Genomic DNA, 14,441 nt, shown 5'->3' on the forward strand with positions numbered 1-14,441 from the left:
AAAAAAAAAAAAAAAGAAACAAGTATGCAGGTTTTTTAAACCTCTTCAACAGGAATGAAATGAAAATAGTGAAATATTACCTGAAAGTAATCGATTGGTCCCTCTGGGTTGAATCCTTATATATGACCCAAATATGAGTTCCCTTTGGAGAATCACTGACAGAGATTATATACCTTTTTATATAAAAATTAGTAACAAATCATTCATTTTTCTTTAAAAAAAAATTTTTTTTTTGCAGTTTTTGGCTGGGGCTGGGTTTGAACCCACCACCTCTGACATACGGGACAGCACCCTACTCCTTTGAGCCACAGGTGCCGCCCAACATATCGTTCTGAAGTTGACCTCCTTTGTGTTTTCCCCTGAAAAACATGAATGGTGCCCTTTTCAGGACATTTGTGTGTATATCTTGCATTTTCCTAAAGTGTCCCCTGGGAAAATTGAGACTCGCTCTTCTGTCTAGGGCCCAGGGCAACCTGGTGCCATGGAGGAGCACTGGCTAAATTGTTGAGACTCGGGTCCTGGTCCCAGTTCTGCCCATGGTTTCCCCTGCGAGCCTGGGTCAGCTGCCTCCCTCCTCCCTGCTGCACATGAGGGGCCTGGGGAGCTCCAAGGCCCCTTCCAGTTTTGACAGTCTGTGGTTCTGTGGAAAATTGGAAAGGCAGATTGAATAACACAAACAGATTTAGGATACAGAGTCATTTTGGAAAGGTCAAGGTTTTTCCCTTGATAAGTGAACACAGAATAAACCCTTGCTTTTGACAAAACCTTGGCTGAGTGAAATCAAAAGTAACAAGCTAACAGGCATCTGGGCTCAGTCAACCGCTGCAGAGATATATTGAAAACTCCAATGAGTTTTACTTCCACTTAACATTAGTACTCTTTTCTGCTTCTGACAGAAGGTCAAGTCTGCAGAGAAGCAGAGAAATTTTCAGTCCCTTTATCAAAACTTCCTTGTTTTAGTACTGAAAGTCACTTAGAGATTATTCGGCTCACTTCTCTCATTTTATAGAGGAAGAGCTCAGAACTAGAGAGACTGCACGGCTTGGTTTGCATCTCACATCATGCTAGTGGCAAGGCCAGGATTTGAACCCGGGATTCCTGGTTCCCAGCCTGGTAATTTTTATCTCCTGTATGTTCTAACCTCAGAGATCATTCTCTATGAAAACCTTGCCAACAAGAGTGAAAATGCCTCCATTTTTAAACAGTACTGTTTACCAATAGGCATACTTGTTTTTCTTCTTTATTTTCCTTTTCTGCCTATTTTCTACACTTCCCAGCCCCCTAGTTCCCTCATAAGTTCATATTTCAGGGCTGGATTATGTTTGTTTTTGTTATTTAGTAGACAGTTAAAATAAATTGCATTCAGCTGTTTTTGAGGCATAAGAGTTTGGGGAACAAAATGGTGGGGGAAACTTTGGGAAGGATTTGTTTTATTTTTTGGTATTTGTTGAGCTGCAAAACAGCTGGAGCTAGAAACTTGAAGCTTGGCAGCCTTATATCTGAGCCAAGCCAAAACAGAAGAAAATTGATTCAATATTTGTAAGTAAAGTTATGAATGTTTATATCTTTTTGCAGACAGGCACTGGGGGATTTTCTTTTGGTTTGAAGCTCAGCCTTTTAAGTTAAAACTTTAATTAGAGAATTCTTGATTAAAGATATTCTGATCGAGCTGCCAGAACTAATAAAGTCCATTTTACTTTAATTTCTGGGAATTCTGACGTATAAGTGAATAGGGAAGAGAAACTAGGTGAAGAGTTCTTTCTTAATAGAATTCCTTACTATTACCAACTCTCTCCCTAAGCTTATAGGAAATAATATATACAATAGCAAATTATATTACATTTACAATTTTATATCGTCTTTCTTTTTCTTTTTTTTTTTTTTTAAGTTTCAGTTATTTTATTTATTTACTGAGGCAGAGTCTCAGTCACCTTGGGTTTGAGTGCCATAGCATCATAGCTCACAGCAACTTCAAACTCTTGGGCTTAAGCAATCTCTTGCCTCAGTCTCCTGAGTAGCTGGGACTGCAGGTGCCAGACACAATGCCTGGCTGTTTGTTTGTTTTTTTTTTTTTCCACAGCTGGGGTCTTGCTCAGGTTGCTTTCAAACTCCTGAGTTCAGGCAATCCCTAGCCTCCCAGAATGCTAGGATTACAGGTATGAGCCACTGTGTGGGGCCATATCTTTGACTTTTTATTTTCTATTTTTATTTTTTTGCTATTACTGTCATTTTTTTTTGAGACAGAGTCTTACTATGTTGCCCTTAGTAGAGTGCCATAGCGTTATAGCTCACAGCAACCTCAAACTCCTGGGCTTAAGGGATTCTTTTGCCCTAGTCTCCCAAGCAGCCGGGACTACAGGTGCCCGCCACAATATATCGTCTTTCTGATTAAGTTTCTAGTTTGAAGTAATTTTTTTTTTGATAGAGACAGAGTCTCACTTTATCACCCTCCATAGAGTGCTGTGGTGTCACAGCTCACAGCAACTTCCAACTCCTGGGCTTAGGCAATTCTCTTGCCTCAGCCTCCCGAGTAGCTGGGACTACAGGTGCCTGCCACAACACCCAGCTGTTTTTTTTTTTTAATTTTTTTTTCTTTCTTCCTTTAGCGATTCTCTTGCCCTTTGCCTCCCAAGTAACTGGGATTACAGGTGCCTGCCACAACGTCTGGGTTTTTTTTTTTTTTTTTTTTTTTGATAGAGATGAGGTCTCACTCTTGGTTCACTCTGTCTCATGCTGGTCTTCTGCTGGTCTCAAACTCAGCTGAGCTCCAGCAATCTACCCGCCTTGGCCTCCCACAGTGCTGGGACAACAGGTGTGAGCCACCATGCCTGGCGTTTTTGTTGTTGCAGGTCTCTGCCGGGCTGGGTTTGAACCTGCCACCCTTGGCGTATGGGGCCAGCGCCCTACTCACTGAGCCACAGATGCTGCCCAGTAATTTTTTTTTTTAAGATTGTTTATATCAGCCTCATACTGAATTTGGGGACCAGAGAGAGTGGTTTGTCTTAGATCTCACAGAGATCGCAAGACCGCTGCCTCCTGGTTTAACATTATTTCTACTCTACTGTCTTCCTGATGACTTTATTTTCTTAGATTATCTTCCCAGTGTCATTGTTCCATATCCCATGTGTTTATCAATGCATGATACATTGTGCTGAAGAAAACAGTGATCACCTTCAGGGCAGAGAAAGTTGGGAAGCTTCACTGTCTTTCTGATTCTCATGATGGGTTCTTGTTTGTTTTTCCATATTATTGCTCACCCGGGGGCCATTCATGACCAAGACTGATAACCAGTTTTAAGCTTCGTTGATGTCACCTCTTTTAGAGGACCTATCCATCTTGCCCCTATTTGACAATTTTTTTTTTTTTTGAGACAGAGTCTCACTTTCTTGCCCCTGGTAGAGTGCTGTAGCATCGTAAACAAACTCTTGGACTCAAGTGGCTCTCTTGCCTCAGCCTACCAAATAGCTGGGAGTATAGGCACCCACCACAATGCCCGGTTATTTTTTAAGAGAGGAGGTATCATTCTTGCTTAGGCTGATCTCAAACTCGTGAGCTCAAGCAATCCACCCACCTCAGCCTCCAGAGTGCTGGGATTACAGGCACAAGCTACAATGCCCAGCTATTCAACAATCTTGATCATCCCTGTGGCTCCATGTTGTGTCTGATGTTTCTGTTTCATTCTTAAAATCAGGTCCTCCCTGCTCTTCCTGATTTTGTCCTTCACCTTGTCTTTTTTTTTTTTTTGAGACAGAGCCTCAAGCTATCCCCTTGGGTAGAGTGCCGTGGCATCACAGCTCACAGCAACCTCCAACTCCTGGGCTCAAGCGAGTCTCCTGCCTCTGCCTCCCAAGTAGCTGGGACTACAGGCGCCCGCCACAACGCCTGGCCATTTTTTGGTTACAGCCATCATTGTTGTTTGGTGGGCCCGAGCTGGGGATTCGAACCCGCCACCCTAGGTGTATGTGGCTGGCGCCTTAGCCGCTTGAGCCACAGGCGCCCAGCCCTTCACCCTGTCTTCTTAGCGTTTTCTCTCTCCTACTTTCTCCCTCCTCTCCCTTACCCTCAAGACAAAGCTAAGCAGGGCTCCTGTGACTCTGGCCAGAGTTCTCTTCTCTATCATTTAACTCAGTGAAAGGAAGGAGCTAAAGATGGTCAGTGGTGGGGGTTAGGGGAGGAATTTCATTTAATTGACAGATTTTCTTAACTATTATTTTCCATTTTCTTCTTTAGGGTCTTTTCCCCCCAGGTCAAGGAGCCACAATTGGAGTTGATTTTATGATTAAGACAGTGGAGATTAATGGTGAGAAAGTAAAGGTAAGATGCTAAATGTTCAATACAGGTTTTGTGTGTGGTGTTTTAGTTTAGGGGAGTAGTATTCTCTTTACATTTATTAAATCTCCTAATTGAAACCCATGTTGAGAAAAGCATACTCAGCCATGGAAGCTTGTTTGTTTGTTTTGTTTTTTTGAGACAGAGTTTCACCATGTAACCCTTGGTAGAGTGCTGTGGTGTCACAGCTCACAGTGACCTCAAACTCTTGGCCTTAAGCAATTCTTTTGCTTCAGCCTCCCAAGTAGCTGGGACTACAGATGCCTGCCACAATGCCCGGCTATTTTTGTTTGTGTTGCAGTTGTCATTGTTGTTTATCTGGCCCGGGCTGGGTTCGAACCCGCCAGGCTTTGTGCATGTAGCCAGCGCCATAACCACTGTGCTACGGGGTGCTGAGCTGGAAGCTTGTCTTTAAACAGTGTTCTTCAGACCCTTTATGGAGGTAAGAAGAGATTTTTGGATGATGTGTTTGCAGACTGGACACAGAGAGAATGTCTAAGGCAAGTTTTTATCCTGTCTCCTCTCACGTTGGAGGTGACATAAAGACAAGGAAGAGGGTGGTACCTGTGGCTCAAGGAGTAGGGTGCCAGCCCCATATACCAGAGGGGGCCAGTTCAAACCCAGCCCTGGCCAAAAAAGAAAAAAAAAAAATAAGACAAGAAAGAGATTTCTTTCTGGGTCTCTTGAGTTGGGTCAATAAGCAGAGCTCCCTCCTCTAAACAGCAGCCCCACAAAGGAGATTCTTGCCTCCTATATTTCACTGTGGGTCATTTCATTATGAATCATTTATTTAAATTATCCTGTTTCTTGTGATACCCTTATTTCTAGTAAAGAAGAGATCTCTACCCTGTGGCCTCTCACTCCTACCTCACCTTTGTGAATTCTGGATGGTTTGGTATCTGGAAGGAGTGTGTTATGTCCAGTAAGAGGAGAAGGGAGATAGATAGTGTTTATTGAGTACTCAGTATTAAATATATGTCAGTGCCTCCCCTAGGCGTTTATACATGTGTTATATTTAGCTTAATCTTTACCGTAAACCCTGTGAGGTAAGTGGTTTTATAGACTTCAGAGAGGTTAAGTAACTTACTTATCTGTGGCTGTACTGTTAGGAAGGAAGGCAGGCAGGATTGGAACAGGTTTGGCCCGTGGACACACCACTCTGCTTCCCTAGGGTCTCCTCTGCCATGAAAGAAGAAGGGACTGAAGCACCATTGGCCCTCCACCGATTGTGGAGTAAGGAAAAGAAAAGGTGATGGAAAGAAATGTGGAGTGAGACTAAATTACATGGGGTGGGGCCGACTGACCTTCGGTGCCCTAGGATTTATACATGGTTCAGAATTACTGAAATTCCCCTGACAGACCTTTCAGAGCTGAGTCTCACGGATGGAAGCAAAAACCCAGCCACCAGTAGCACTGAGAAAACTGGCATCAGAATTCTGGCTAGATCTCAGTCTAAGCCCCCCCGGTTGGGTCCCTGTTACCTGCATCTTCTCCGCTATGTACCTGCACTCCTTCCCTGAGTGCCTTGGGAAGGCCAGAGAAGCTCCAAGCTGTGCCTGCAGCATTTTAGAGATACCTGCCATCACAGAGACGTGTTTAGGTAGGGCTTCTGTCGGGGGGACAGAAATCCGTCCAGTGTCTCTTCCAGCCCTGACCCCTTAAAATGGTTTCTAGTGCACAGACATCTACACTGAATACGATAGTGAATGGAGAGCTGGGGCCCTAGAAGATAAAAACAGGGTGTGAAATCCATGTAAGTACCATGAACCCAGAAAGTGGGGGAAAAAATAATGTATTTGGAGTGGGGAGAAGGAGCTGGGCTGTAAGGACAGGAAGGGGGCAGGAAGAGCCTCTGGTACTTTTCTGTTGTTCCATCAGAGGAGAGATGGTTGCCAGCCCAAGGAGTTGGGTTAAGATAATCACTGGTTCATGCATTTTACTTCTAGATGTTTGGATTTCCCATTCATATAAATATATTCATATGTGTTGAATTCATTTGTTTTACCAGAAATGTTAGTGTGTGCTGAAAGCCAGGCACTGGCTGTGAATAAGGGTGAATAAGAAATGGTCCCTACTATTAAGGACCAGGCTTAGTTTTCTTTCCTGAATCCTCAGGCTTAGATATTATATATATTCTACTTTCTGCAAACCATAACCTTATTTCTAAGTGCTTAGTACATTCTGCTATAATTCATCTTTTTGTAACATCTGACTCCATCACAAAACCAGGCTCTCCAGTAGCAGGGTTTGTGTCTTACACTTCTTTGTGTTCACAGCACAGTTCCTGTCCCCAGTCCCTCTTCAGGCTTCTGAAACTTTACCTGTAAGAAGCAAAGTTGGCTAATCTCCCAAATCTAGTCCCAATCAATTTGCCTATGATTCTTTCTAGCTCAATACTTAAGATACAGAATGACCCTCAATTAATCAATTGCCAGTCAATCCTGCCAATGCCTCTGGAGCATCCTTCTGCCCCCTTCCTGTCCTTACAGCCCACTCCAAATACATTATTTTTTTTTCCCACTTTCTGGTTGGTACCTACATGGATTTCACACCCTGCTTTTATCTTCTAGGGCCCCAGCTCTCCATTCACTACCGTATTCAGTGTGTTCAGTGGTTAATCGAAGGGCCTCATTAACATGTGGACATAAGAGGAGTAATTTCTTTAGTCGTTTATTAGAAGAGGGCTGAACTGCCCAGTTGTTGTCTTATTGTTGTCCTTTAACATTCGCTGACTACCTTTTCTTGGTGTTGAGTATCTTTTTCCTGAGCCTGTAAAGTCTGCACAAAAGAGAATCTGCTGATTTATGCAGCCTTGCCCACCTGGTGAGTGGGCAGGCCAGGTCTCTCTCCTGACCTCTCATCACCTGCCTTGGCCTCCCCTGCAAGTATCATTCGTTCTAGGATGGCCTCTGGGATTGAATTCAGGGAAGCCAAGATACCAGAAAGATTATTGTACCTATTTCAGCTAAGTGCCAAATCAGTAAAGCCAAAGTTAAAGAGAATCCCTTCTTTTAAAATAGTCTGCATTATAAAGGTCGTTTTGTATGGAAAATGTAGTTAAAACATATAGAACACTGCACTATATACTTAAAAAGTGGTTGTAGGCTGGGTGCCATGGCTCATGCCTTATAATCTTAGCACTCTGGGAGGCTGATGTGGGTGGTTGGCCTGAGCTCACAGGTTCAAGACCAGCCTGAGCAAGAGCAAGGCCTTGTCTCTAAAAATAGTCAGGTGCTGTGGTGGGAGCCTCTAGTCCCAGCTACTTGGGAGGCTGAAGCCAGAGAATCACTTGAGCCCAGGAGTTTGAGGTTGCTGTGAGCTATGATGCCATGGTACTCTACCAAGAGCGACAAAGTAAGACTTTCTCAAAAAAAAAAAAAAGTATTTGAAATGATAAATTTTGTTGTATGTATTTTAGCAACATAAAAAATCTGGAAAAAGTATAGAATTTTGTCTTATTCACTGATTTTTTTAAACTATCATAAATTAATTGGTAAGGAGCAAAACTCTAAGCCCAGTCTAAAACATTTTAATGTTAGATTAACTATAACAGAAATAAAAGATTTGCTGTACTACTTCTTCTTTTTTTTTTTTTTTTCCTTTGAGACAGAGCCTCAAGTGGTCACCCTGGGTAGAGTGCTGTGGCATCACAGCTCACAGCTCGGCTTAAGTGATTCTCTTGCCTCAGTCTGACAGCTGGGACTACAGGTGCCTGCCACAATACCTGAGTATTTTTTGGTTGTAGTTGTCATTGTTGTTTGGCAAGCCCAGGCTGGATTCGAACCTGCGAGCTCTGGTGTATGTGGCTGGCACCTGAGCCGCTAGAGCTACAGGCGCCAAGCCTCAATCAGGTCAGTGTTGTAAAGAAAGTTATGAAAGTATGTACCTCTATTCATTCCTTCAACCACCTGTCCCTCCTTTCATCCATCTATCCCATGTTACAGTAGACATTTTGTTCCAAGCACTGTGGGAGGTAAAGCATCTTTGCCCACTAGGAATCTACTGTCATCTAGCTCCAATACTGTTTTATCTGTGAGACCTTCTTTGATACCCTGTGACTCTGTTAAATAGAATTAAGTAATCTCTCCTTTATGATTCTACAATCCTTGTTTGGTTTTGTTAGCCATCATTCAAATGTGTTCACTACATACTATGTACTGTGATAGAAAGACACTGGGGAGGGGGTAAGGTCAAATAGGAGAAAGCCCTCCCCTCAAAGAACTCAGTCTAGGCTTGGTGCCTATAGCATAGGGGTTACAGCTCCAGCCACATACATCAAGGGTGGTGGGTTTGAACCTGGTCTGGGCCAGCTAAACAACAATGAGATAATGACAACTACAACAAAAAATAGCTGGGCATTGTGGTGGGCACCTGTAGTCCCAGCTATTTGGGAGGCTGAGGCAAGAGAATCACTTAAGCCCAAGAGTATGAGGTTGCTGTGAGCTGTGACGCCATGGCACCTACTGAGGGTGACATAGTGAGACTCTGTCTCAAAAAATAAAACAAAACAAAACAAAACAAAAGGCTCGGCACCTATAGCTCAACCGGCTAAGGTGCCAGCCATGTACACCTAAGGCGGCAGGTTCGAATCCCCAGCCCGGACCCGCCAAACAACAATGATGGCTGCAACCAAAAAATAGCCGGGCGTCGTGGCAGGCGCCTGTGGTCCCAGCTACTTGGGAGGTGGAGGCAAGAGACTCGCTTGAGCCCAGGAGTTGGAGGTTGCTGTGAGCTGTAATGCCACGACACTCTACCCAGGGGGACAGCTTGAGGCTCTGTCTCAAAAAAAAAAAAAAAAACCAAAAAAACAAAACAACTCAGTCTAGTAAAGGAAATGACTAGTAAGCCAATGGTTGCAATACGTTATTATGGCAGCAAGGCAATGGAGGCTAAGTAGCAGTGCAAAGAGAGTAGACAGGCAATGTTGCCCCAAGCTGTGGGTGAGGGTGGTTAGAAAGCCACGGCTGGCCACAGTGCTGAAAACATATCAACAGGATGAAACTAACACTAGGAGACATTCTCTTCTTCTTGTGTCTCTTTAACAGAATATCTCATGTTGTACTATTGTTAATTAACTATGGGTATGTCCTCCCTATAGACTGTGAGCTCTTTGAGATCAAGGACTGTGTTTTATTCATTTTTGTGTCCTCCCTGTGCCTAGCATGGCACCCTGCATATATTTATTCTACAAATGCTGAGAAGCAGCAAATGAATGGTGATGTTAAAAGCAGTAGAATAGGAATATCCTCAATAATCAACTATTCAGGCTGGGCACCTGTAGCTCAATGGTAAGAGTACCAGCTCTGTGCACCAGGGATGGTGGGTTTGAACCCGGCCAGGGCCTGCTAAACAAAACAACAACAACAACAAAAAACATTAACTGTCCAATCCAATTTCAGACTAGAAACAGGCCTCCTATAAGAAAGTAGCATATATCTTGGCAATATTTTAATGTTTAAATAAAGTGTTTGAATATTCAAACACTCAAAACAAGTGTGTTAGAGGCTCAGTTTATAACAATGGTCTGTTATTCTAAGACTATTCTAAATTTAGTCTTAAATACTTAAAGACTAAATATTCTAAATATTCTAAATTCTAAGGATTTATAACAATAGTCTGTTATTCTAAGACCTATCACTGGTAGAATGGGACCCATATCCTTAGATTTGAGGCAGAGAAGAGGAATAGTTTTTGTCCCAGCAAAACCCATAACATCTGTATGGTTGCCCTTAGCATACACAGAGTTTCATGTATGTCATCAAAGATCAGCTGCAACTGCAGATCAATGGAGAGCTTTTGTGTGCTGCTGATTCATGGCAGGGCCTATAGGTCACTCAGCAATCTCTTTAGCTAAGCTAGTATAAACACAGGTTGACACCGACTGATTTACCCTTTTGGATACAGAGTCTATTTAAATTAGTCTCCAGTGGCAAAGGCAGCCTGGTTGTATAGAACGGGTCTTCAGCTGGCAAGAGAAGACCTAGACCTGGAGTCTGAGCCCCAGCTTTGTGAATCCCCAGTTAGAGGGCACAGAGTTTCTCTTAATAAGGGGAGGCATAAACCTGCCCCCCTTACCACGCCATTGTAAGGATTAAATGAGATCGTCAATAAATACTTGAGCATCTGCTATTTGCCAGGTGCTGTATTTGGTTAGTAAATGGACCCTGACTTCTGCCTCATGGAGCTTTTAGTCTAGTGGGGAAGACAACTATTAAACATTTATTACAGGGTGGCGCCTGTGGCTCAGTGGGCAGGGTGCCAGCCCCATATACCAAGAGTGGTGGGTTCGAGCCCGGTACCAGCCAAACTGCAACAAAAATAGCTGGCCATTGTGGCAGGTGCCTGTAGTCCCAGCTACTCAAGAGGCTGAGGCAAGAGAATTGCCTAAGCCCAGGAGCTGGAGGTTGCTGTGAGCTGTGACGCCACCGTACTCTACCGAGGGCGACGAAATGAGACTCTGTGTCTAAAATAAATAAATAAATAAAAATAAACATTTATTACAATAAACGATTCGAGTGTGTCAGGTGTCATGAGGAAGACTGACAAAGATTCTGCAAGGAAGACCATGTGGGATAGGGGATGGGGCACCTGACCTAGTCTGAGGGTTCCGGAAATCCTTCCCTGACGAAGTGACATGTCTATGGAGATGAATGCACCTGTGACCTAGGAAATGTATTCAATTAGAAGGGAAGATGGTTGCTGTTGATTCCTTACTTTTCAAGTCCTTGTGATTTGTTCTACACTCAGCAGTCTCTCTTCTTTCATAGTCATCTGCTCTAGACAGGGTAATTCAGGGAGGAGAAGTGAGAATTATTTTGCCTTCGCTGTTATTAGAACCATCAGTTTTTAGATCTTAGAACTGGTAGATGACTTCAGAAAATTTGAACTTTTAGCAGGTTGCATATTATTAACCCATTTTTATAAAGAAACAACTGAAGCCTAAAGAGATTTGTTTGCTCAAAGTCATAAAGCTTAAAAGTGGTGGAAAGAAATTATTTTGTTGTCTGCTATGGCATTGTTCCTATTTTCATTAACAAAGATAATACCTTAATACATTTGTTTGAATTTTGAACTGGAAAAGGTGGTGAAGTTGGATCCCTCCCCCCTCTCTAGTTGCTGACTGAAATAGCAATAGTCACAGGATGACAGCTTGTTCTGCATTGGGACTTCTATAATACAGGATGGTGGTTAAGAGCGTAGACTCCAGAGCCACCATGCCTGGTCGAACTGGCTCTGGGTCTGGGACATTCTGGCTGTAACATGTTGAACAAGTTAATCTCCCCATGCCTCGGTGATAGGACCTACCTCATCAGGTAATTTTGAGGAATAAGTGAGTTAACTACATGTAAAATATTCAGAATAGAGATTGGCATATAGTACATTCTCAATAAATTTTTCTAAATTTATTATTTAAGAACAAAGAGGAAACTCTTAAATTATAAAGAACAAAACAATTCCCTCTTCCTAACCAGAAACACACCCAACACATTCAAGAAAAAAAAAAATCTTAAGTACTTTTTAAAATTTTTTTTTTATTTTTACATATACATGTGATTATTAGGTTTCCACGTTTTGCCTTCACAGAATTAAAAGGCTTACAATTTACCAACAATAACAATGTTTAAGATAAGGACTAGAAACAAAAACCTCGTAAATAATGAACAAAGACAAATACATTCAGAAAAGAAATCAGACAATTGCTGCAATGAAGTATTAAGCAATAATAATAATAGTAATGCAAAGAAAGTAACATTCACATTGTCAAATAAGAGTATGACTATTATAGAATGCTTTGACTCTGAGGTTCAGTATAGAGTCATCAATTAACTTCTTATTACTTTTTTTCCCAAAATCTCAAAAAATAGACCACTGATATTTCAAAAAGCCGATCATGCCAAATCTTATAGACGATAGAAAAAGAAGGCTTGGTGCCTGTGGCTCAAGTAGCTAGAGCGCCAGCCACATACACCTAAGGTGGTAGGTTCAAATCCAGCCCAGGCCCGCCAAACAACAAAGATGGCTGCAATAAAAAAAATGGCCAGGCGTTGTGGCGGGCACCTGTGGTCCCAGATACTTGGGAAGTGGAGGCAGGAGACTCGCTTGAGCCCGGGAGTTCGAGGTTGCTGTGAGCTGTGATGCCACAGCACTCTACCCAGGGGGACAGCTTGAGGCTCTTGTCTCAAAAAAAAAAAAGAAGAAGAAAAGAAAAAGAAGAAATACTTCAAAATCATTCTGCTTAATCTGGATACATCTGATATTAAAATTGGAAAAAATATATTATTCTAAAGGGGAAATCACAAACATAATTTACTTTTAAATGAGGATGCAGTACTTTTTTTTTTTTTTTTAGGGCGGAAAATAACTACAGAATAATTTGGAGGAAGGTGCTCCCATTTTCAAACAAAAGCAATTTTCTGCTTCTCTAACCTGATCCTTCTCTTATGCTTTTATAGCTACAGATCTGGGACACAGCAGGTCAAGAGAGATTTCGGTCCATTACCCAGAGTTATTACAGAAGCGCCAATGCCTTGATCCTCACCTATGACATCACCTGTGAGGAATCCTTCCGTTGCCTTCCCGAGTGGCTGCGGGAGATAGAACAATATGCCAGCAACAAAGTCATCACTGTGCTAGTGGGTAAGTAAGGACTAATGAGGAGGGAAAGTGACTGGTGGGCATCATAGAATTTATAGTCGTGTAAAGCTTGTGCTTCTGTACCTTCCAAGAATATAGTCTATAGCTATATACTTTAGGGTGCCAACATTCCCTTCTTCTGCCATTGAAGAGAAAACGAAATAGCTCCTATCCTGTAGTGATGCTTTAGAAAAATAAAGTGGAAAACATTACTGATTGATTTTTCTATCAACATAGATGCTAGGGAAGAAGTTGGATGGTCATGAAACTTAACGAGGACTGCTGAACATTAAAAAAAAAAAACCCAAAAAACACTAACTCTACCAAGGGCAACAAAACGAGACTCTCTCTAAAAACAAAACAAAACAAAACAAAGAAACAAATTTTTTAAATGATGGTAATGGCTGGTCCCTAAAGTAAAATATCTTTGAAGTTGATAAGGAACTCATTACTGAAGCAATTGTTTATTGATCAAAAAATGGACTTTGATTGTTTTTTCCCCTCTTAACATTTGTGCCGATTTAAGAACTTCTGGGTTTTAGAAAGAATCCACTAAGGGAAATGCTGCAGTTTTTTTTCTCTTATAGGAAAACAGAACCTCTGTTCATTACAGGGGAAAAGCAAAAAAACGACCTTTGGTTTCTAATGGTGACAAATATATCCATTAAGAACAGAATTGCGGTGAAATGGACCAGTTCATTAAAAACTCTTCTGGTTGTGATGGAAAACATGTAAATATTTGGTTGTTAAAATGTTTTTTTTTTTTTCCCTAGGAAGGAATGCTAACTGTATATTCTAGCAAGACCTAAATTTTGGAAATTTGGGAAGAGAACCTTAGAAACCTTCTAAGTTACAAACTACATATAGTTAATACTAAGCTAAACAAACACTTTATATAGCATTATAATTGGTATAGATGTCCCAGGAATCAAACTGGGAACTTTGTGTATTGTCGTCCCTCATTTACAGATGAAGAAACCAAGGCTCAGGGGTCTCAAGGTCTCAAGTGTGTAAGGTTGACTCCAAGCCTTAGGGTTGCCCACTTGTAATATTCGGCTTCTCCTTCAGGCTGCACAGTTAAGTATCTGCCTCTGTGTGAGGAAGTGCTCCAGGTCCAGTCCTAAAATCCCACTTGCACAATGGCAAACCTTGGCCATGAAGCAGCTGAGAGCCCTCCGCTCTGGACTTGTGCTTTTTCTCTGTTCCAGGGAAAGCCTTTGAGAACTTGAATCAAAGCATTACTACTTGGCGTTTTATCTAAGGAAGTTAAATGAAGATGTGAGAGGAGATAGTTCAATATGAAAGCGGTTTTGGCCTTTTTAACAAAACAGAACAAAACAAAACCCTTTTTACTGTGGAAAATTTAAAACATAACCAAAAATAGGGAAGTAGTACAGGGAATCCTCATGTACATATCTCTAAGCTTTGATAATTATCGACTCATAGCCAATTGTGTTTTTTTTTTTTTTTTTTTTTTT

General features: G+C 41.9%; 1 protein-coding gene across 3 annotated transcripts in view; it reads left to right on the forward strand.

Annotated features, from left to right (window-relative positions):
- RAB30 (RAB30, member RAS oncogene family) overlaps positions 1 to 14,441 on the forward strand; it is a 97,740-nt gene that overhangs the window by 78,230 nt on the left and 5,069 nt on the right. For all 3 annotated transcript variants that reach the window (XM_023511819.1, XM_003780860.2, XM_012804286.2), the window contains 2 exons: positions 4,231 to 4,314; positions 12,783 to 12,966. In XM_023511819.1, coding sequence (XP_023367587.1) covers positions 4,231 to 4,314; positions 12,783 to 12,966 — 268 coding nt within the window. The remainder of the gene's footprint in view (positions 1 to 4,230; positions 4,315 to 12,782; positions 12,967 to 14,441) is intronic.

The sequence above is a fragment of the Otolemur garnettii genome, unplaced genomic scaffold, assembly GCF_000181295.1.
Source record: "Otolemur garnettii isolate 467f Iridium unplaced genomic scaffold, OtoGar3 scaffold00001, whole genome shotgun sequence".
NCBI classification, from domain to species: Eukaryota; Metazoa; Chordata; class Mammalia; order Primates; family Galagidae; genus Otolemur; species Otolemur garnettii.